The 23,414-nt window shown below is 37.7% G+C and overlaps 2 protein-coding genes across 2 annotated transcripts; one reads left to right on the forward strand and one right to left on the reverse strand.

Annotated features, from left to right (window-relative positions):
* The first annotated feature begins 10,536 nt into the window (after positions 1 to 10,536).
* Positions 10,537 to 14,624, forward strand: LOC109112469 (leukotriene B4 receptor 1-like). Its single transcript, XM_019125389.2, has 5 exons — positions 10,537 to 10,750; positions 11,388 to 12,461; positions 12,943 to 13,143; positions 13,291 to 13,335; positions 13,454 to 14,624. The coding sequence occupies exons 2-5, from the start codon at positions 11,901 to 11,903 to the stop codon at positions 13,487 to 13,489; spliced, it is 843 nt and encodes a 280-aa protein (XP_018980934.1). The 5' UTR covers positions 10,537 to 10,750; positions 11,388 to 11,900; the 3' UTR covers positions 13,490 to 14,624.
* Positions 14,625 to 16,382: 1,758 nt separating this feature from the next.
* LOC122134908 lies at positions 16,383 to 17,778 on the reverse strand. The gene is made up of 5 exons (XM_042712006.1): positions 17,535 to 17,778; positions 17,120 to 17,446; positions 16,892 to 17,050; positions 16,713 to 16,813; positions 16,383 to 16,578 (listed from the first exon to the last, which is right to left on the reverse strand). The coding sequence occupies exons 1-5, from the start codon at positions 17,581 to 17,583 to the stop codon at positions 16,480 to 16,482; spliced, it is 735 nt and encodes a 244-aa protein (XP_042567940.1). The 5' UTR covers positions 17,584 to 17,778; the 3' UTR covers positions 16,383 to 16,479.
* Positions 17,779 to 23,414: the final 5,636 nt, after the last annotated feature.

A 23,414-nucleotide genomic window follows, 5' to 3' on the forward strand; every position in this document is an offset into this window, starting at 1 on the left:
AGGCAAATCACTTTCTGGACTGAGCCCAGATTTGAAAAAGAAAACAGGTCATTCCTGGATGTAAAAAAATGTCAATTGTTTGAAAACTATTTCAAAAGCCAGGATGTAGTTCTCTGTTGTTTTAAGTTCTCTTTTTATTATTTTTTTTTATTTTTATTTTTTTCTGTAGGTCTGAATGAGGGTGTTACTGGAAGCCCTGGATTCTTGTTCTGCTCTTTCAGTGATAAAAACTGAAGTCAAGATACTTTTTAAAGACAGAGTGACATCAGGAATATGTAATACATGATTAAGAGAAATTATTCACTTAAGGATCAGGATCCATACAGTCTTTTCCCAGAAGAGTCGACTTTACTCTCATATTCATGTAAGTCTGAGTACATTTATTCATTTCATTAACTTCTGTTCATTTCACATCAGACGTGAGGACATCTATAGCTACCTGCTGAAAAGACCAGGTTATTTTTATTATGATTAATCAAATGTCATTATTTTTCAGTGATTGAGACAGAATGAGTGAAATTAAAAACATGTTCGATACTAATAACGGTGAAAATTCAGTAAATTAGAATACATGTGAAAACGTGTTAAAGTCAACTTGTCTCAGGAGTCTCAAATATACAGATTTTTTTTTTTTTTTTTTTTTTTTTTAGAAAGATTTTTTTTTTTTTTTTTTTTTGATTTAGATTTGTTAGTGTTGACGTCAGCAACATTATGTCACACATAGCTTACGGAAGTGGAAGAGACATGATACGTTATGCTGAAAAAGTAGTATTTCACCCTAATTTCAGAAGCATTTATATGGAATATATTCAAAGAAAACATATTGATAATACTGGGCAACAATGATGAACAGGTACGTTTGATGAATTCTGAATCAAATGCTATTTGGACAAACACACTGCACTTCCAGTGAAGGCCTGACATAGTTTGCGTGCTTGTATTTGTTTTGATCTGGTGTCTTTTGGTTGTAAAATGCTTTATTTAAAATAGAAAAAGGGAAATCTTTTAAGTGTCAATATGGTTAATTAATGATTATCAGGTGTATTTGCTGTAACTAATATTTTGATTTAATCATTAGCAGTTTAGCATTTTGTACCTCCATGTAGTTTTGCTTAATATTATTTGATTTGCCTAGTCTTACGGTGGATTTAAGGTTTTACCAGAAAGGTAGAATGGGTGAAAATGCTCTCCCTAAAGCACATTTATTGTCAAATTGTAAAATATTTAGAGATGAGTTTAGCATGTGCACAATGATTATGCAACATTCAATATATTATTAAGGGGAATAAATATATAAATTAATTAATTTACTTGTAAACTAAATCTTTAGATAATTTAGTTAAATAATCATCCAAAAGAGAGAGAGGGGCTACGTTTTATTTCTAAATTAAATTATATATATAACTTTTATTTTTGTTTATATATTTCTAATTAAATCAATTGTGAAATACAATATCTATGTCTACATTAAATGTTACTGCTCATCTTGTATAAAAACTTGTGTAAAACTTGATAAAAGCATAATACATTTCTCATGCTTTTCTTAATATTCATGTGTAAATATTTGTATTAACATAATATTTAGGGGATTGCACTAGTACTCTAGTGCATCTCATCCTGCAGCAGAATTTACCCCACTACTCCACCAAGGCAGGAACCCTGGACATCTTTCTGTGTTTTTCAGAGTCAGTGGAAAGATCTATTAAATGCCCTAAGTTATTATAACTGTGTCCTTAATTGTCTGCCACCTGTAAACCGTAAGTGTCTTAAGATCTGTTCCACAGGTGCATGTGCAATCATTGCTTATGGTAAATCGAACAAGCTTGAAAAACATTGTTTAAAGAAGTGTGCATTGACAGCGAATATCGGCAGCAAAGGGGGCACTCATGAGCACCCTTCTGAAACCTAAAATGACAAATGGGACACTCTGTGGTCTTTTGGATTTAATGGACATAGGCACACAAGGCCAAGTGAATTGTGCCATTTGGGACAGGGCCTGATATACACTTTACTGACACAAATTTATTGTGAAAACAAGTGGGGCAGTTTCATATCTGCCCATATGGCTCCCAATTAAGGCATGCTGCATTTCCATTTTTCATGATAGATATTGGAAAAATGTTGAGTTGATGAGCTGTCTGCCAAAATCATGAGCTAAATTTCAATATAACTATTTCACTTCGCAACTTAAAATAGTCTAGAAACATTCATCCACACTGAGACAGCATTTTTGTACTGCAAAAATAAAGCTTTTTAAAGACACTCTACCAAGTGGATACATTTCAAAACGTATTCCTCGTGTTGTAGTATGGACTGTAAACAGGTATTTGAAGATGATGATGCATGTTTAGTCATGTGACGCATATTTTATTGATAGATCATCTCAGTGAGCGTTTATGAAGTTTTATGCATGTACAGTAAGGTGAATTTAGCAATTTCCAATGTTTCAGTGTTTCACATCAGTGTATCTGCCTGCTGTATTTTGGTTGCCAGTTGATGTGTTTGAACTAGGGTTAAGCGGAAAATATTTTAAGCATCACTTCTACTATTAATTTCTGATTGATTTATAACAGGTTTATCTGCAGGGAAATAGCTGTAGCTATTATTTTGATTAGTTATTAGCAATTAGCATTAGCATTTTGTGTAGTTAATTTTATTTTATAATAATTTGATTTGTGTATTCTTACAGTGTGTTCATGGTATTAATGTTTTTGTAGGTTAATGAAGATGCCCCCCTTATGAACATTTACTACTAAATTGTATAAGTTTAGCATGTACAGGATAATGAGACAGCATTCAGTACATTATTAAATATATTATCTGTGTTATCTGTACCCTGTGTTACATGGGAATCAAACTCATGACCTTAGCACTATGTACTGGTTGAGTTTCAGGAACTCATAGGAACATTTTTTTTCTGTTTTTGCAGATTCTGCTTCATCTGTGTGTTTGCAGTGCTGATAAACAAAGGTGAGCACAAAACAAACTACATTCGAGAGTTAATAAATTCATGCATCATGTATAAATACCAGACTGTGTGTTTAAAGTTCAAGTTTGTGTGATTTCAGTGTGTCTGCAGGTCACAGTAGAGGCTGTCATTGGTGGTTCTGTTGTTCTGCCGTGTTCTTCTGCTCAACATGATCTTAAACTTCAAGACACTGATGTGCACTGGAGAGACAAAAATGACAAAATTGTTTATAGTATAATCAAGGGTAAACATTCAGTAGCGGGAAGAGACCCACGGTACAAGAACAGAGCTGAAACTTTTCCTGATGAGTATCTGAGAGGAAACTTCTCCCTCAAACTCATCAATCTTACTCACGCTGATGCAGGAAAATACATCTGCTTCCTCACACCCTCAAATGAACATGAGACTGCAGAGCTGATCATCAAAGGTGTGTGAAACCAGTTGATTAATGTATGGTGATTTTAATTAAAAACGTTGTATAAAATTTAAATTCAATAAGTGTTTGATCAACTACTGATATTCCAGTCTGAATGTTGCTGTACATAAATGATAGACAGATCCATCATGTTTATCACATGCAGTAATGTTGTTGTTTTCTTTAGAAACAGGAAACACCCCTAGTGATCAAGAAAACCAAGGAGAAGATTCAGGAGCAAACAGTGTGGGGAAATCAGGGCCTTTGCTCTGGGTTTGCATTTTAGTACATGTATTACTATTAGCCTTAATAGAGCTTTTCACTTGAAAAAAAAAAACAAATCAAGCTGTCTCACAAACAATTGAACAAAAAACAACACCATAAATGACAATTAGGTATAAAAGTTTACTTTTCATAAGATATTAGCCTTGTTTTGAATTAAGTTATTAGAAAGTCATACCGAAAAATATATAAAAATACAATTTATCAACAGGAAAAGACTACATATAATAATTCCTCACTAGTTTTTATTTTTATTTGTAGCTTTTGTTTTACACTCATTACCATATGGACAAAGAAATGTATAATAAATGTGAAAATAAAACAAATGTTCAAATAAAAAAGTGGAATTATTTAAATGTTGACAGAAGTACATATATAAATGAACAAAGAAATAAATGTATAAATAAGTAAATGTGGAAATATAGCATACTTATTAATTTATTTATTCTTTTAATATTTATTGGGTCTGGTTTATTATTCATTCATTCATATTTTAATATATTGACTTATTATAAAGCGTTGCAATTCTATAGGTTAATGCAAATGGTCCAGAGTGTTCGGTTCAAAAATGAACATTCTTTCAAACTGGTTCTTTTTAGTGAACTGGATCGGTCTGAGTCCTTGGCTCAAGCAGATCTACAAGTTCCTAAATCTCAGATGTGCCTTACAGTCACCTCGACTCATAATAAAAGAAAGAAAGCAGGCGTGGCCATTTGTAAATTTAATGTGTCTGGCTTCCAGTCTCCTCCGCTTCCAGCTATTTTTAGCTGTACAAAACAGCTAATTTTGCTGCTTGATATTGCAAATTGGTGTTTCTTACCATATTATTTTAATGTATTATCTTAATTTTGATGATTGTTGTTTTTGTCTGGTTTTTTTTAGTGGTTTTGTGTGTGTTTTCCTTCTCCTGTCCTCGTTCAATTCTAATTTTAGTAATCATTAGTCCCAGGTGTGTCATTATCTCATAAGTTTCTGTCCATTTAAACCCTGTGTTTCCAAGTGTTTCTGTTGGCTGTTAAATGTCTTTTGCAGTCCTGAGTTTACCCATTAATTAAATTCCATGTTTGAAGGATTCTCCAGCGTAATTCTAAGAAACGTGACAGGTTTGTCATGCAAACAGTTTTACGGCTTACTGCACTTTATTCTTCTCGTTCTTTCCCTAGCCTGGGTGCCAGCCCGAACCCCGCCCACAACATTTTTTGGACGGGAAGTCTAGAATATGAGTATGACGAAGTCAGGCTATTCTTTCCCTACAATGGCTAGTGAACTGGAAGTCTTGCAAATTCACAGAAAGCGGCTTACTTCTGCATTGAAAAACAAGGTGGATAGAGAATGTGAAGATACATCACGCCAGATTGCATGCTGGGGCACTGCCCCATTCTGGGAGGATTGCCCTCTGCTACAAGTGTTGAAACTAATACAGATACCTGTTTTTGCCTTTAAGTTAAATATTCACATTCTTAATTGTATCGTTTGCAGGGAAGTGGAGCTATTTTATCACGTCGCATGATTAGTATTTTTTTTTTTTTTTTTTTTAAACTTAAGTTTTGTAGAATTTCGTTTACAATGTTGATTTGATTACCGTTAGGGTTAACGCTAACCTAACCCTATTTGTAAAGGTTAATAAAGAATACAATTGTCACAGGTCGGGAGGCCCAAGCTAGACTGCGCCCACCCCTAAACCAGGACCACCTCGAGGAGCGTATCAGAGGGAAGAGTCGGAGACAGAATAAATTTAACAAGTTTTATTTTGAAGTAAAAGCAAATTGGAAATCCTAATCTAAAATCTTCTTTGTTGCCCTCAGGGATTGAAGGTGAACAGTGCAGCGACCGGGGACTCTCCCGCCCTCTTCCTCTGTGCGGGCCCCGCAATAGATGGACAGATGGGTGGTCAAGTAGGGATTTCACTGGTGGGGATACGATCGGCAAGCCAGCAGTCTGGTAAGTCTCCTCTGATAATTAAATACTTCCAACCTTCCTTCCCTTTTTCACAAATGCAGAATTTGGGACGGATGGATATCGGTCAGGTCCGTACACGGCAGATACACAGCCTTGAGGTGGGGATGTGTTTGGCAAGTGAGGGGTCCGGTAAGTTCTCCTCCGGTAAGTATGTAATTCCAGCCTTCCTTCCTTCTTCCACAGGTACGGAATTTGAGGTGAATGATATCAGCAGAGTACGTATACGGCAGGTGCACGGTCTTACAGTAAGGTGGCTTCTCCTGACACCGTCAGAGTGGATATTCCAGACAAAGCGTGCCAGCCTCACGTTCGTGACTAAGGACAGTCACCTCTCTCAGCACAGGTGGGCTACAAGGATGCAGCAAACTCGACGTCAGCAGGCTGTGCAGGGTTTCTACTGAGACAGAATGGATGTTTCAGGCAAGTATACAGTTCACATGCATTGGACGGAATGAACATTTCTCACCATACAGTTGAATGGCAGGGATACAGCAGACTTGAAGTCAACAGGTTGCACAGGGCTTTTCTGAGGCAGATAGTAAATATTTCAACAGGGCATCTCTTCTCCTATTAGCACAACAGAGGGGTTAATTCACATCCCAGATGATAATTCCTCAACATCCAGACAGTTGGAACAGATCAGTGTCACCGAACTCTTACTATTGACAGTCAGCCCGCATAACACATGGAGAGTGCATGGCAAAAAGGAATGTAGCTTACACATGACAATTCCACTTCAAGCATATAATGTGGGGGAAAACATCAATTTTAGGCACTGCAAACTCACTTCACGAAGTGCAATTTAAAGCCAGCACTCACATTCGGGTTTCTGTCCGAGGGGAAGGGGGGGCCCGATCCTCACTGCCACTGAGGATGTTCTGAGATGTTTTTCTTCACAGTCACAGGCAGAGTTCACATCACCATTTATAAAGGAGGGAGAGGTAAGAGATCGGTAATGAATCAATACAATCCATATTTATGATCGTGATCCAGACACTCTAAACCACATCCACTTCAGTGTCAAACGTGTGCAATTACAAGACTCAGTTCTCAGTTACTTAGCTCCTCTCCAATGCAAACAGGGTATTTCACTCTCCTTCTGTTGTCCTCGAATCCCTCATCAAAGCAACACTTTCCTCTTCATTCACCCGTCCTCCAGTAACTATTACCACCCAATAAAACGACTTTTCACAAGGGAGAAAAACCACACCGACCACCTCTCTCTCTTGCTTTTTATCCTCTCCACTGTTGATGAGGCCTCACGCAAACTCTCTGAGTAAATCCCCCACACCTGTTGCCAATCCGTCATTTGGGGTTGTCACAGCAACAAACGCACACACAGGCCTTGGAACAGGGTTACACTCAAAGCGTTCCACAGGGAACACTGCTTCAGCGGGAATAAGTTCCACATGCCATTTGTCACACCGTGACACAATGGACTTAAAATAAACTTTGATATAAACACTCTGACTACTTACAATGGGCACAATCTGCATGAGAGTTGAGGCAATGGCCAATGACAGCGGTAGGAGTAAAAGTCATATAATGTTGTATGAGTGTGCTTGTACAAGATCCCATAATTTGCTGACTTGTTCAATTGTATGAATTACTACTTCAACATGAGTTTTTTTTTTTTTTTTTCTGGGGGTTCTTCCTGATGTGGCCCTGGGGTCTGTAAACCAAAGTTTAAGAAATATCACATGCTGTGCAAAATGTAACTGCAGTAAAGTTCAGTCAAGGTGCTCAGATCATTACAGATGTACCACTGGGACGGTTTGCCTTAACAGCGTTCAGTCTTCCCTGTAAATGCACAATATGGCCAAATTCAAATCCCATGACTGGCCTGCCTTTAGTCTTCCCTTTCAACTGAAACAGAGAAATGTAAACATGTTGAGACAATGTATTAAAAATAATCTGTGAACAAAATATTTGAGAGGAAAGACTATAAGGAAAGTTATTAGCGCATAAAAAAAAGGATACGTTCATTAAACCTAATCTGTTAAAACTAAATGTTCAACATTGACCCTTTGAAGGATCTGTTCAGCCTCCTTGGCAGCGTCTTCAGGATCAGCATTGAGCTTCAAGTTCAAGTTCCCTGTTAATTTTAACAGCTTTTTGACAGAATTGGTCAAAATTTGATTGAGTTTTAAAAAGAGGCCATGATGAACCACAGAAAGAGAGAGAGCAAAACTATGTGTGAATGATTCGTGGATTACAGTTTGGAAAAATAGTAAAGAAAGGGAAAAGAATTGAAAAAGCTGAGAGAACTTTTACAAGAGATGGCTTCTTAAAAGAGCTGCTGGATTACAGGTTGTTGTGGAGTATGTGATCTGACGTAACTGCAAGACAGAAAAATATGGAATTACAATCACTTCACAAAAAGATAAGGCGTGGCAAGCATTGTGGTTACTCCGCTCTACAAATAGTTTACAGTAAAAACACAGTTACTGTGGTAAAAGCATGGTAATTGTTGTTGTTACTGTGGTTTAACTACAAATACCCCAGTGAAACTATGGTTACTGAGGTAACCCATAGTAAGTGCTGTGATTTCATGCTTTAACTACAAATACCACATAAAAATAGAGTCACTGTGGTAAAAACCATGGTAAGTGCTGTGTTACAATGTGCTTTCAATACAAAGAGTAGACAGTACATTTACTAAGGTAAAATGACAAGTGATGTGGTTACCATATGTACAAATACCACAGTAAAACTACATTTGAGGTGAAGCATGGTATATGTTGTGGTTACTGTGCATCCCTTACGAAAATTAAAAATACTATAGTAATTTATAATAAATACTATAGTATTTTTGAACCACTATAGTAAAGTGTATTCACAACACTTTGTTAATGAATGCTACAGCATACTGTAGTATTAACTGTAGTGAACTAATAAACTTAATAATAAGTAATGTAGTATTATTTAGCTTTTACTACAGTAAACTGTAGTGTATTGTAGTACAATATACCCTATAGTTGTAGAAAACTTAGTATAGTGTTGGGTAAAGTAATTTGTTTATATTACTATAATGGTTATATTATCACAGAAACTATAGAATTACCACAACAAATTAATTCAGGTACTTTACTGTAGCATGGTTCAAATACACTTTAGTATTTGCTATAAATTACTATACTATTATTTTTCACGTCCATGGCTACAAATTAAACCAAAAAACCATGGTTGCTATAGTTTAACCATGGTAACCACAAATTAACCAGGGTTTTGCGAACCGTAGTTTAACCATGGTGTTTGTAGTAAAACTCTGGTTATACAAATGGTAATCAATAGGCCAAAAAAACAAACAAACAAAAGAACTGGGTACTACACTTTTACTGAAATAAAACCATGGTTAATTTTAATAAGGGATTGACTACACATGACATAGCTGAGCGACAGTTACTATGGTAAAAATATGGTTAATGTGTAGGCTTTTTTACATGATCCCATGACAGGCAAATATCAAATTAATAATTTAATTTATAAATGTGGGACGATCTATTATTTTATGAGATGGGAGGAAACCTTACCTCTATGCATCTTGAAGTCATCTAAATCCATCTTTTAACGCACTATAACGCTTGTCTTTGGTCTGTGTGGAGTTGTTGGCATTTGGGAAATTATCGCCCCTGCTGGTGCTCCAGTAGTAACTACAGCTTCATACATATGTGTCATTTTCATGTTTAGAGGAGGCAAAATGTGACACTCACACGTATTCTTGAGTGGACCAACGTGTCTATTGCACTTTTTGGCGTGATACCGGGTTGGATTATGACTATGAAAACCGAAACATTCCAGCGCACCCATAACTCTCGTTGGTTGACCCCCCGCGTCAGAATCCGAAGGTGAGGGATTTACACTGAAGTGTATTGGATGGCCCTCTACGTTTAAAAGCGACGCAAAGGGGTACTAACTTCTGCCTCAGATGTCGACGCCAGAGGGCAATGACCAAGCGTCGATACGTGACAATGAGGGGAGAGACCGTGTTGAAAATGTAGCCAGAGCCTGTCACCCAGTTGGTTCTGTCCAGTCCCTAAGCCTCCTTTTCTTGGCCGCAGAGGCTGTTCCAAGTTTTCGTTATCTCAGCCATGGAGGCTGTCTTAAGTTACCTTGTTTCGGGCATTCAAAGCTCCTTCACCCCACTGGTTTCATCCAGCCTTCAGACTCCTTTATCCTTGCTGGTTCTGTCGAGTTCCTCGGTTTATCCCCTTCTTCTCCCCTCCCCCTTGCAGTCCATCCAGCTCCCAGGATCCACCTTGGATTTACCGGTCCTCAGCTCAGCCTAGGTGGTTAGATTCACCAGCTCCACTCCAAGCCTCATGCCTATGACTCAACCTCAGCCTGTCGATCCATTAGCTCAGCCTTGGCTCCTTGCACCCTCAGGTCCAGCATAATTCTTAATCCTTCAGGCTCCATTGGGCTCTGCAAGTTTTTGTTGTTGAACGCCGCGCACATATGACGTCGCTGTCGACCGGCTTACGTCACTACCTATTACACACTGTGAGCGCGAATGCAACCCTTTAAATGGTACTGGGAAATAGTTCGCTCAAAATCATCCCAGTACTTTAGTACTGTACATTTAGTTCTGGAACTAAAGCAGTGCGAAAGGCCCTATTGTCCTTGCTGGCTCCGGCTCGACTTTTGTCTTTCAAGCCACAGGCTCCGGCTGGGTTCTGCAAGCCATTGGCACCACCTTGGTCCTTCAGACCAGCGGTGGTTGGTTGATTAATATATACTGATTTTAATTAAAAACATTTCATTAATTCTGAATACAATGAGTATTTTACCAACTATAATATTCCAGTCTGTATGCTGCTGTATATAAATTAATGACAGATCTGTTGTCTTTATCACAGTGCAGTGATTTTTTTTTTCTTTACTGTTTTGTTGCAGAATCAACAGCAGAAAAAGGAAACAAATCCACTGAGCAAGAAAGCCAAGGAAAATAAACCAGACAGTGTGATGACTCCATCCCCTTTGTTTCATAGGGACAGTTGGCCAGCAGGAGGCACCAAGGCAAAATTTGATTTATCTGTGACTTGTAAGTCAATCATATTAACACACTGACATCAGTGAGACACTTACCAGTCACCAGTCAGTCATCATTGCAGACGACCCCAAAAGTAAGTAAAGCAATGAATGAATCCTACATGTGAAAACATACTTGGAAGTAAAGAAGCCATTACACCTTTTCCAGGCAATGTTGCAGTTCAGCAGCAAACAAGTTTAAATAACAGATTGTCTTCTTCTTCTTCTTTGCATGAACCTTTTCTTTGCTATGTTTGGGTTGTACATTTTTCTTTGTAAAATTTGAGGAAGACCTTTGTGAAAAAAAGAAGAACTTTTTTTTTTCTTCTTGTAGTTTGTGCAATGATTGATTTAAAGTGGATCACTGGTAGTGTGATAGGAGTTGGTTCTTCTCATTACACATGATTTCCTCAAGTGTGTACTTTGTACCTGTATTCATAAACCTATGTATAACAAGTATACACACTGTAATTCTAAAGTAAATAGTTATTGAACTTGAATGCCCTAAAGTTACTTGCTCTGCCTTTTTTGTTTTGTATGTTTTGTATGTCACTGGGGCCTATGACTTTGGTGTTGCTAGAACCATGCTCTACTGTTTGAGCTAAAGAAACTACTAATATGCACCCTTTAGGAGTAGAAAAGGTACAAAGGTGTTCCTGTGAGGAACACCTACTACCCCAGTGACAAGCTTGTGTCGATTTTTCCACATTTTTTTTTTTCTTTTTCTGACAGGGTGTGGTTGTAAAAAATCCCATGGAGAGTAGATGTTTGACTTTGGTGTCCTGGCCAAACTAACCTTTGGTTTCGGTGCAAGTATCCACACAAATGCTATAAAAAATGTAAGGAAGCTATTATACCACTCCTTTCCCTTCCTCTGTTATTTTTTATGTTTTTTTATATCCCTCATCTGATACAGATGTGTTCAAGTCACTTGTGTGTAACATGTTAGTGGCTCTTTGACAGATGGCTGGCATTGAATTTGTTTGCTATGATGGGCATGTCTAGTCGAACAGGAAACAAGCTGAGATAACGATCACATTAAGCAGTCTCCGCTCTGCACTTTGGTAAAATATCATTTTGGTAGCTCATCTGAAAGGCTATCAATGTGTGCCTGTGCTAATGCACAATAAATAGTTCTGTGTTTATTGATGTTTCTGCTGGTGCCATTTTGGAGTCGAGAGTTTCTCAGACCGAGTCTTGTTCTCTAAGAAGAAACCACTCTCCTCTCGCACTCCATCTCATACCATGTCAGTCCACTTTCTCACCAATACCACCGACTCTGGGACAAACAATATCACAGCCGTGAGAAATAGTGCTGTATCAGTTTCAGGGGCTCTGATCCTCTGCCTTTTTCTACCCATTGGTGTTTCTGGAAACCTCTTGATCATTTGGAGTATCCTGGCTCGAACCCGTCACCGTTCCATCACAACCCTCCTGATCCTAAACCTCGCCTTTGCAGATGGATTCGTGATGCTTTTGATGCCTTTTTTCATTGTTTATTGGTTCAAACGCAACTGGATTTTTACCCTGCCACTGTGCAAGATTCTGCTGTACCTCTGCAGTGCCAACATGTACGCTTCAATATTTTTGATAACTCTAATGAGTTTGCACAGGATGGTGGCTGTGGTGTGGTGGAACCATGCTGGTGTCCTGACAGAGCGGAGGGCGATTATTCGGGTGTTGGTGGGACTGTGGATTTTTGCTCTCGGCATATCAGTACCCAACCCTGTTTTCTACACCACTTTCAGGAGTGAGCTAGAACCAACATTTTTAATGTGTTCTTGTAAACATCCACAGCCACGACATGTGAGTTATGTTTGCCAGATAAACATTTACAAATTAGTAATATTTAGTAACAAATAAAAAGAATAGTGACTCAGTGTATGCATGCTACTAACTTAACTATGTTTATACCACAGTAGCTCAGACTGCTTTTCCAATAACTAGCTATTTTTGGAAATGCAGTGTGTCGAAATGCTATATTGCTGTTTTAAGCATTTTTACAACTGAATGTATCATCACAACTGAGCTTTCTGATGCTATGGTCCTATTTTAGCTTCTGTGTTTCAGAGCGGAAGTTGTCATAGAAGGGTATAGACACAAGGGTAAACGGTCTTTTGCTAGTCTAAAGACAAAAATCATTGTTAATGGCACAATGTTAATGTCTGCTGCAGCAATAGACACACATAGGCCTAATATAGTAGAAATCTGGAGGAAGCAAGGGCATTGTGGATGGATGCTTATTAATTATTTGCAGGCTGTCATATATGATCTCACTCTGTTTTAGGTGATACTGCAGCACTGTTTGGAAATTGTGCTGGGTTTCTTGATGCCGTATGGGCTGATCATTAGCAGTTACATGTGTATCCTGTGCAGAATTCGCAGGACGCGGTTTCGTCGGCACATCCGAAGTGAGAAACTCATCCTGGTGATCGTCGTCATCTTCGGCTTGACCTGGCTTCCTTTCCACATCATGAATATGTTGGAGGTGTGTGTGCAACTCAAATAAAAAAGAAGATAGTGGGAAATAATGAGATTTATCTTTTCTGATTGAACTTAACATAAATATTTTCATGTAATCCCTTAAAATGAGATTATCATATCTAAGAATGTTGATTATGACCTTCCTGAACAGATTGCCGGGACTTTTTTCCCCAGAAGATTCCCATGCAAAAGCCAGGTGAACTTAGCTGAACACACACTGAGAAATAATATTCAGAGTTCTTTCATTGTGTGTATGAAGTAAATAATTTAGTATCTACTGAAGTTAAGTGACTAATTTATCCTCTTCCTCTCAGACTAAATCAAATCCGGTTATCATTCCGAGGCTTTAGCTCCACTGTCACCTTCATCAGCAGCTGCATAAACCCTGTTCTCTACACCTTTGCTGGAAAGTCATATATTAAACGTGAAGGTCTGGCCTTCATGGCACGGCTCTTTGAAGGCTCAAGGATCGAGTCCATGAGAAAGAATCGGCAGAATCAGAAAACTCAAGATTAAGAGAAGAAAGAGGTTGGTCATCTAAAAGACAGAATCTGATTTCAATATTTGCTTTTATGCAGATTTGAGTATTTGTGAAATGGGAAGGGACACGTTTTTGGCTTGTTTTTGGGTCTTGGCATTTTTCTTTATACATTTGTATTAGGTTTGACTGAATGATGCTGTTACTGTCAACACTTTCTTCAAGATAACTTTCATGTTGTTTGATCATTTATTATATAATGCAAAGAAATGTTTAAGTTTTGCTCAAGCGTCCAAATATTTTCGCGGGGTCACTGTAGATCTCAAAGAGTTGGTTTAGGTTTTGTCCAGTAGAGGGCGCCACACAACAGAGAGACAAAAGCACAGACAACTCAGAAAGAGTCTAGTAGAGCAGTGGAAATGGTTTTAATTGTTATGACAGAAATGTCAAAATTCATTAGTTTTGTTTATTGTTCTAGTTTTGAGCACAAACCTTACTATATTCTGTTGTTTATGCTTGGAACTATTTGCTAATGACTTCAAATAGTATAACTTATTTTGCTTCTTTGGTAAACTTATCTTGTTTTAGTGATGTTTAGACACTTTTGCAAACATAACTGGCAAACATGAAAGAAAAAAAAAAAGTTCCTGTGGTGCACACTGTATGTTTGACATACAGATTGGCTAAGAGCACTTCTGTGACTTTCCCTGAGGATTGTGTACATAGAGGTGAATGTGATTTTGCCAAGTAGGACATGTTTTAGATCAACATCCTTTTTGGTCCTGGAACAACATCCCTAGGCATGCGTTAAAAACGTTTGATCAACTTATCCTTTCTGATTTTAGGGCTAGGTTAGTTGTTATAGTTGGTTTGGTATTCAGGTTAAGACTGTTTCTTTTACTGAAATATTTGTTCGTTTTGTTCTGATAAAGAAGTTGTATTTTAAATTATTCCCCGTGTAACATTGTGTAAGATTTTAGAATGGAAGTTCACAATTTGTTAATAAAATAAATGAAGACACCTGAAGAGACTTCCCATTTTATTCTACATTAAAATTGATCTGATGTTTGTGTACATTATATACATTTTGTTTTGTGCACAGACATAATTTAAATGATGTGCTACCAGAAATTAATGAATCACATTTGATAATGTTGATGAATAATTTGATTCTGCAAACATGAAACAATACATAAAGAATACAAAATGCATTTAATATTGGAAAACACATGTGACCAAAGAACACTTGTGATACAGAATTAAGGCAGGAACATACTGACAGGCTTGTTTTTCCTTTAAGTACAGCAAGGAAATTGGTTTATGTTGGCCTTTGCTGGTCTTTTTGCTGGTTTATGCTGGTCCTTTTTTGCTGGACCAGCATTTATGCTGGCATAAACCAGCTAAGGACCCCCCCAGCATAAACCTTTGCCAGCACATGACCAGCATAAACCAGCAAAGGACCATCATAAACCGCAAAGGACCAGCATAAACCCAGCAGCAAAAAAAGCACCAGCATAAACCAGCATAAACCAGCATAAAGGACCAGCATAAACCAGCAAAAGGACCAGCATAACCAGCATAAACCAGCAAAACCACAAAGCATAAACCCACCAGCAAAGGAGCAGCATAAACCAGCATCCCAGCGTCAAAACATACCCAACCAACATATGCTGTTTTTTTTTTTTTTTGTAGATGGTTGATGTGTGTTTTATGTATCTGTTTTTTTTCAACAGGGTAGATGGGTAATAAAATGCATATATGCACACGAAAACTGCGTATCATATGCACGCCAAAGTCCATTTTTGCATATCAATACCACAAGTTTTTGTTTTTATTTGGAGTACTATTTATACGCATTTTCATGAGACTGGGCTCAGCGGTTTAGAAAATAGATGAATTAGAAGATTACACTTTGTAAGAAGTTTAATAAAATGGGCAAAACATATATGTACTGAAATATATTTAGAGTGTACTGCTGTAGCATTTTTAGTTGGCTCTTGACATACAAAATGTGGTTAGAGTTCAGTCTGACTTCCTGTAGGAGGTGAGGCTTTGTTATGTGAAGGACAGCAACATGGAAATTTAGCAGCTTCATTTCTTTGATTTTTAAATGTAATTTCATACGCTATGGAAAAATATTAAAAAAAAATCTTCACATTTGTGTTTGCTTGTTTGTGTTCACATGAAGTGAAAGTTTATTGCATCGTCTAAAAGAAAATCAACATTAAATCTGTGCATGAAAACCTTTGACTCTTCGCAGAAGTGTTTGCAGTGTGGTTTAGCTCAAGTAAAGTGTCAGTTCCACTGAGTTGGACACTTGAGAAAAAATGACTCATGTGGTGTCGTCTTTGTCTAGACAGGTGGTTCCCATCTGCTTTCGACATATCACCATGACATGATTTTCCTAAACTCAAATGGAAAAAGAATGTCAGTGCAAGTCAGTGGGGTTTTAAACGATTTGATAGAATGATTATTTTTGTTTCTACATGATTGTTTACATTTCTAAATATATATCTATATATTACTATCTATATATCTACAAAACAAAAAAGCTGCATACTGTGAAAGGTTAAACCACCTGGCTTTGCAGTTCACTGGTGATCAGGTGACCATGTGTGAAAAGCTTTACCGAGCTTGTCTGCCCAAGGCCAACCACACTGCCTACATTTGATCTGCAAAGAGGCATTTGGCTAGCCATCATCAACTAGGTGAATGATTGCATTGTTTATTAAAAAAGAGAGAGAGAGAAAAGTTCATTTGTGATGTCTATTTTTTTTTTTTTTTTTATTAATTAAGAAAGCAAACATATGTACTGAAATGTTATATTTAAAACAAAAGTATAAGCACCCCGCTGGTAAAAGGTCAGGAACAAGCTTTGCGGTCTATGATTTGTGCTGCAGGAGTAAAGCACCAGTTTTGTTCAAACTCTTCACACGCCAAGGAAAAGACCACCTCAGTATACTGAAAGAGCAACAGCATTTACAAATGTATGTTATGCATCTCCATCTGGTTTATGATAAAGAGTAAAGTAATCTTTAAAGTAATCAATAATTAAATCAATGTAAACCAAAAAGAGATGGTTTTGCATTATTTACCATCATCTTTGTCTCTTGAAGTTTTTCCAGAGGCATGAACTGAGTCTCCTCTAAATCTTCTTCTTGTCTTTTTAATTTTTCTCCAGAGTAGCAACACACACCTATAAGAGAAGAGAATCATGGTCATATTTTACAGATAGATTCAATTAATTTAAATGATATTAAAGAACAGAACTTACCAATGACCACAAAGACCAGAACACCATGTATCAGACCAGATAAGATAACAATAATCATCCATGGTCTCTGAATTTGGTCGGTAAAATTCACCACTGTATGTTTCTGCTCAACAAACTTCACCACAGTGTGATTCTGGCACTCAGGTAATTTAGTTGGTTCTGTAAAAAACAGTACTGGATTCAAAGCATTGAACATCCATATGGCCTGATCACTGAATGCTCACTCACCAGTGATGTGAAGTCTGGTGCCGTTGCTGAATCTTGGAGGTGCCTCTGTGGTCATGCAGTAATAAATGCCTAACTCATCAAGGGTGACATTGTTTATAAATAGATGATGTTTAGGTTGCACTGAATATTTGGCTTTGAAACTTGCATCGTAGTAAAAAGGAGTTGGCGAAGTTGAAAACAACCGCAATATCATAACTGGACGATTTGGTAGTTGTAGCAGCATCCAATAAATCTCTTTTTCTTCAAGATCACAGTTTATGGACACATTTTGTCCCAAATTTGTTAGTTCTGTTAATGTTTCTACAGCTTGACACCATACTAGAAGACCTGCAAGATAAAAAAAAAAAAAATACAAAAAAATAGGACATGGTATACTTGTTAAACAATAATTTAAGTTACTCGATAAAATACTTACAGATTAGATGCTGGATGATCTTTGTGTCATTTCCGACATTAAAATACATTGAGATGATGAAATCTGGATGCTTTCAAGAAGGCTTTAAGATGGAACTGTAATTCAGAGCTTTGAAACTCAGAGGATGATTCTCTACCACCCACTGAAAGGAAGTCAGCTCACAAAACCATACCTGATTTTAAAGGAACAGTTCACCCAAAAATTCAAACGGCCATTCAAGATGTAGATGAGTTTGTTTCTACAACAGAACAGATTTAGAGAAATTTAGCATTACATCACTTGCTCACCATTGGATACTCTTATTGTGGAGAAAGCAATATTATGGACAGAGGACTCGTATTTTAGTCAGAAAAAAAAATGGTTTGAAGTTACAAACGTCTTGACGATGTCAAATATGCAGTTTTTATTTCACAAGACATTAATTGATGGACTGGAGTGGTGTGTGATGATTTTATCAGTTGTTTGGACTCTCGTTCTGACAGCACCCATTCACTGCAGAGGATCCACTGCTGAGTGATGAAATGCTAAATTTCTCCAAATCTATTCAGATGAAGAAACAAACTCATCTACATTTTGAATGGATGAGGTTTTTTCTTTTTTATTGGGGGGGGGGGGGGGGGGGGGGGGGGCACTATTCCTTTAACAGTAAGTTCATCATTATTATCTATAGCCTTAGTTAAGTTACAGTACAAAAATAGTGTGAAATATTGCCTGTAGCTTAAGGTTGATATTGCCACTGTAGAGTTGAACAAAATACCACTGACCTATTAAGTTTTATTATTAGTTTTATTTATAATAATAATAAATAAAACTCTTTACCAAAGAATATCCAAACGAAATGAGACAAATGAAATTGAGAGATTCTAATGATCATTAAATATAATGTTTTATATTAAAAAATTACATGAATCACAAAAATCCTTTATTTAAGTTATAGGTTACACCACTGAATAGACTGACGTGGAAAAACAACGGACATGATGTTGTGCCAAATGTATCATGTGCTGTTTCCATTGTCTATAACCACAGGAACTGAGCCTTACACACTTCTCTCTCTTTCTGTTTCTCTTCATTAAACTCTAACCTTGATGAAACTAGCAGATGCCTTTCCAGAAAGTAGAAGTCCACTAAATACCGTTTTTGACACTTTCCAAAAGGAGGGTCGGGAGTTTCGTCTTGTAAATGACTGACTGCTTGTCAGATAAACACTGACAGTGATATATTGTGACAAAGCAACCGGAAATCTTTTAATGTGAACAAGAGCTGTCTAGTTCCTCTCAGATGAGCTGTAGTTTATTCAAATGAGCAGCTACACCATACAGACAAACCTATCCATCTGATATTTATCCACCGGCAGCGCTTTTTCAAAGCGCGGCTGGCTTGCCCGCAGTGCAGAACTGGCTGAGTTTCACGTCCTGATACAGGTAGATACCAAGTAAACTGCCTCCTAGAAACATTCATGGTGGGTAGACCTTTCCACAGTCACATCTCACTGTCTAGTGAGTGACTGGAAACGTCAAAATCAAATGAACCACTCTCTTCGCAAAACATTCAGTTTCGAAGAGGTGCTCAAAACACTGCACGCTGAGGATATCTGCTGGTTAAAGCAGGTAACTGCAATATGTAAATAATGCAAATATATATATATATATATATATATATATATATATATACACACACACACACACACACACACACATACATATACATATATTTATATATATATATATATATATATATATTATATTATACATATATATATACACACATATATACACACACACATACATACAGGTCCTTCTCAAAAAATTAGCATATTGTGAAAAAGTTCATTATTTTCCATAATGTAATGATAAAAATTAAACTTTCATATATTTTAGATTCATTGCACACCAACTGAAATATTTCAGGTCTTTTATTGTTTTAATACTGATGATTTTGGCATACAGCTCATGAAAACCCAAAATTCCTATCTCAAAAAATTAGCATATTTCATCCGACCAATAAAAGAAAAGTGTTTTTTTAATACAAAAAAAGTCAACCTTCAAATAATTATGTTCAGTTATGCACTCAATACTTGGTCGGGAATCCTTTTGCAGAAATGACTGCTTCAATGCGGCGTGGCATGGAGGCAATCAGCCTGTGGCACTCCTGAGGTGTTATGGAGGCCCAGGATGCTTCGATAGCGGCCTTAAGCTCATCCAGAGTGTTGGGTCTTGCGTCTCTCAACTTTCTCTTCACAATATCCCACAGATTCTCTATGGGGTTCAGGTCAGGAGAGTTGGCAGGCCAATTGAGCACAGTAATACCATGGTCAGTAAACCATTTACCAGTGGTTTTGGCACTGTGAGCAGGTGCCAGGTCGTGCTGAAAAACGAAATCTTCATCTCCATAAAGCTTTTCAGCAGATGGAAGCATGAAGTGCTCCAAAATCTCCTGATAGCTAGCTGCATTGACCCTGCCCTTGATAAAACACAGTGGACCCACACCAGCAGCTGACATGGCACCCCAGACCATCACTGACTGTGGGTACTTGACACTGGACTTCAGGCATTTTGGCATTTCCTTCTCCCCAGTCTTCCTCCAGACTCTGGCACCTTGATTTCCGAATGACATGCAAAATTTGCTTTCATCCGAAAAAAAAAAGTACTTTGGACCACTGAGCAACAGTCCAGTGCTGCTTCTCTGTAGCCCAGGTCAGGCGCTTCTGCCGCTGTTTCTGGTTCAAAAGCACATGCCTGTGCACAGTGGCTCTGGATGTTTCTACTCCAGACTCAGTCCACTGCTTCCGCAGGTCCCCCAAGGTCTGGAATCGGTCCTTCTCCACAATCTTCCTCAGGGTCCGGTCACCTCTTCTCGTTGTGCAGCGTTTTTTGCCACACTTTTTCCTTCCCACAGACTTCCCACTGAGGTGCCTTGATACAGCACTCTGGGAACAGCCTATTCGTTCAGAAATTTCTTTCTGTATCTTACCCTCTCACTTGAGGGTGTCAATGATGGCCTTCTGGACAGCAGTCAGGTCGGCAGTCTTACCCATGATTGCGGTTTTGAGTAATGAACCAGGCTGGGAGTTTTTAAAAGCCTCAGGAATCTTTTGCAGGTGTTTAGAGTTAATTAGTTGATTCAGATGATTAGGTTAATAGCTTGTTTAGAGAACCTTTTCATGATATGCTAATTTTTTGAGATAGGAATTTTGGGTTTTCATGAGCTGTATGCCAAAATCATCAGTATTAAAACAATAAAAGACCTGAAATATTTCAGTTGGTGTGCAATGAATCTAAAATATGAAGTTTAATTTTTATCATTACATTATGGAAAATAATGAACTTTTTCACAATATGCTAATATTTTGAGAAGGACCTGTATATATATATTGGATTTTCTAATTAGAATTTTTATGTTATAAAATTATATGGATTATCTGTATTATATAGTATTTTATTAATTTGTAACACTTATTTTGTGTACCAACAATATAACAGTATATTTTTAAGAACTTAATCGAAAGTTACAACTTTTATCACCTTAAATGATAAACCTGAATTGAGATCAGTTACAATTATTAGTATTATACTTTAAATACTGCTTTATGGGTTCACTTAAAGGGGTCATATGATGCGATTAAAATTGTTCCTTTCTCTTTGAAGTGTTACAAGCTCTTGGTGCAAAGACTAAAGTCTCAAAACCAAAGAGATATTCTTTATAAAAGTTAAGAGTCAACCACGCCCTCCTAAAATGGCTCGTTCTAACACGCCCCCACATCTCTACATCACGATGTGGGAAGATTTGCATTACACCGCCCAAATGTTCGAGATGGTCCTCACTGCAGAACACAAGATCCAGGGGGCGTGGTTGGATCCAGATCCAGCTCCTCCCACCTTACAAATACCTAATCCTACCCATCTCCACCTCCTGATCCCTAAACCCACCCTTCTCCACCCTTAAACCTACCAATCTCCACCCCCTAGATGTAGATCCAACCACGCCCCCTGGATCTTGTGTTCTGCAGTGATGGGAAAACTACTTTGTTTGACCTTACAAAAGAGGACACAAATCTAGTTTGAGCGATGAATGGAGCTCAACACTCAGGACAGTTTTCAAATGGATTTAAGGATGTTGACCATACAGTTTTCGCTTCAGATTCAGGTCGTGTTTTTTAACACACGTTTCACCACATCGACCAGTATATGCGGCTTGATTTGGAAGGACAGTTCAGTCGAGATCGGCCCTCCCTGCATCGAGTTGTAACCTACAACATCAAGAAGATCAAGCATCCTCAACAGATGTGGATATACTTCACTCTCCATTCATCCGGACGTGTCTTCATGAAGCTAAGCCAAGTTTTTTTTCATACTCATACTGAAGTTATCAGATATTGGCAACATGCTTGTTGCTAAGCTTATTTGTTCAGTACACACTGTAGCTATAGTCTGATCTTGTTGACCATAGCTTGTTTGGAAACTGCTGTTGTTTAAAAGATATTAGGCACTATTTGGAACCTATACTGTTTACCAGGATTTTATGTTCATCATCAGAAACATTCTCATTGTTAAGGCCGGCTGTGTTTTAGCAAATATGCTGTTGAACAAGCTTATGTTTCTTATTAGAAAAATACTGTTGCAGTCATTTGGTTATCGTCAATATGCTTAATACTCTGGTGTCATTGGAAACGTAACATTGCTTAAGCACAGTTTGATTTCTAAGTAGTGTGGAATCATGTGATAAGCTATTTTCAGTTAGCTAAGGCTGTTTGAGTCGCTAAATATCTCTAGATGACGTTGTCGCTAGGCACTTGGAAAAGTTGTTAAGGTTCTGAAAGTCGTTATGTAGCAATAAGTTGCATATTTTCTGAGAAAATGCAATTTTGTGATTCTTATGTTTAAAAACCATTATGAGACAGTCATTGTCAGATTTTTTGGTGATTTTACTGACAACGTTTAGTCAGAGACTTGGTGATAACCTTTGTGGATTGATGTTTCCCTGTTCATGGATAAAGGAGCTGAGCTGCTTATCTAAGAGACAGTGCAAGGATTGATTTGCATGAACTCGCCAAGAAGGGACTTTGATGACATGGACGTTTCACTGGCTACATGTGACTTCATTCAACTGCTATAGTTTGATTTCAAGAGGGTCCACATTAACACAGCTATTTATCCTATTCATTCTTCACACTATTTCTCTAGGGCTGCAGGTTGGCGTAGCTACATTTGTAATTATTCTTAAATCGCTCATTTAACAATAGTGTGATAATGCTTTTCATGCGAGCACATTATAATTGTTTAGTCCCTCAATGCTTACGTTAAAGGAGACCATGCTTGCCTAGCTTCCTGTGTAGCTACTTCATTTTGTTGGGGGGATAGTAACTCGAGCATTATTTCTTCTTCTAATGGAGTTATTCAACGTCATGTCAAGTATACATTGATTTCTAGTTTTATCCTCACCAGTTATCTTACCACAGAACAGCATTCCTGACCATTCTTGAAATATAACGTCCACCATCCGAGACGAGCGTATCCACTAAAGTGACAATCAGTTGATCATAGAAGACCAAAAGTTGAGAGTGAGTGCACTCCCTGAAGGATCTTAGAACCGAACTTACTACGTCTTTGCGTTGGGGGGTTCAAACCTCAGTGAGGTTTGCCTGGTGATAGCTCAGAATCTGAACCCTTCAGAGCGAAGCCTGCCACCAAATCTAAAGTTCAGGACCTCTACAATATTCAGAAATCAGTGGTTAAGTTGTATTTACAACACTGTTCCAGAACAGTTCAAACCAGATATTCAGATGTGTGAAGCGGATTTTACGGAGGATGAGGACTGTTTCCTGTGAGAGTAGCCGGTGTCTGTTTCTATAAAGTGAGGCAATTCCAACTTTGCAAGGAC

Source organism: Cyprinus carpio, chromosome A22, assembly GCF_018340385.1.
Source record: "Cyprinus carpio isolate SPL01 chromosome A22, ASM1834038v1, whole genome shotgun sequence".
NCBI classification, from domain to species: Eukaryota; Metazoa; Chordata; class Actinopteri; order Cypriniformes; family Cyprinidae; genus Cyprinus; species Cyprinus carpio.

Excerpts from the sequence above, each read along its gene's own strand:
- LOC109112469 (XM_019125389.2), top strand. The coding sequence starts at position 11,901 with ATGTCAGTCCACTTTCTCACCAATACCACCGACTCTGGGACAAACAAT. Across the intron at positions 12,462-12,942 it reads AACATCCACAGCCACGACAT|GTGATACTGCAGCACTGTTT; the intron begins GTGAGTTATGTT and ends ACTCTGTTTTAG. Across the intron at positions 13,336-13,453 it reads GATTCCCATGCAAAAGCCAG|ACTAAATCAAATCCGGTTAT; the intron begins GTGAACTTAGCT and ends TCTTCCTCTCAG.
- LOC122134908 (XM_042712006.1), bottom strand. The coding sequence starts at position 17,583 with ATGTATTTTAATGTCGGAAATGACACAAAGATCATCCAGCATCTAATC. Across the intron at positions 17,447-17,534 it reads GATCATCCAGCATCTAATCT|GTCTTCTAGTATGGTGTCAA; the intron begins GTAAGTATTTTA and ends TTTATCTTGCAG. Across the intron at positions 16,814-16,891 it reads TCTGGTCTTTGTGGTCATTG|GTGTGTGTTGCTACTCTGGA; the intron begins GTAAGTTCTGTT and ends CTTCTCTTATAG.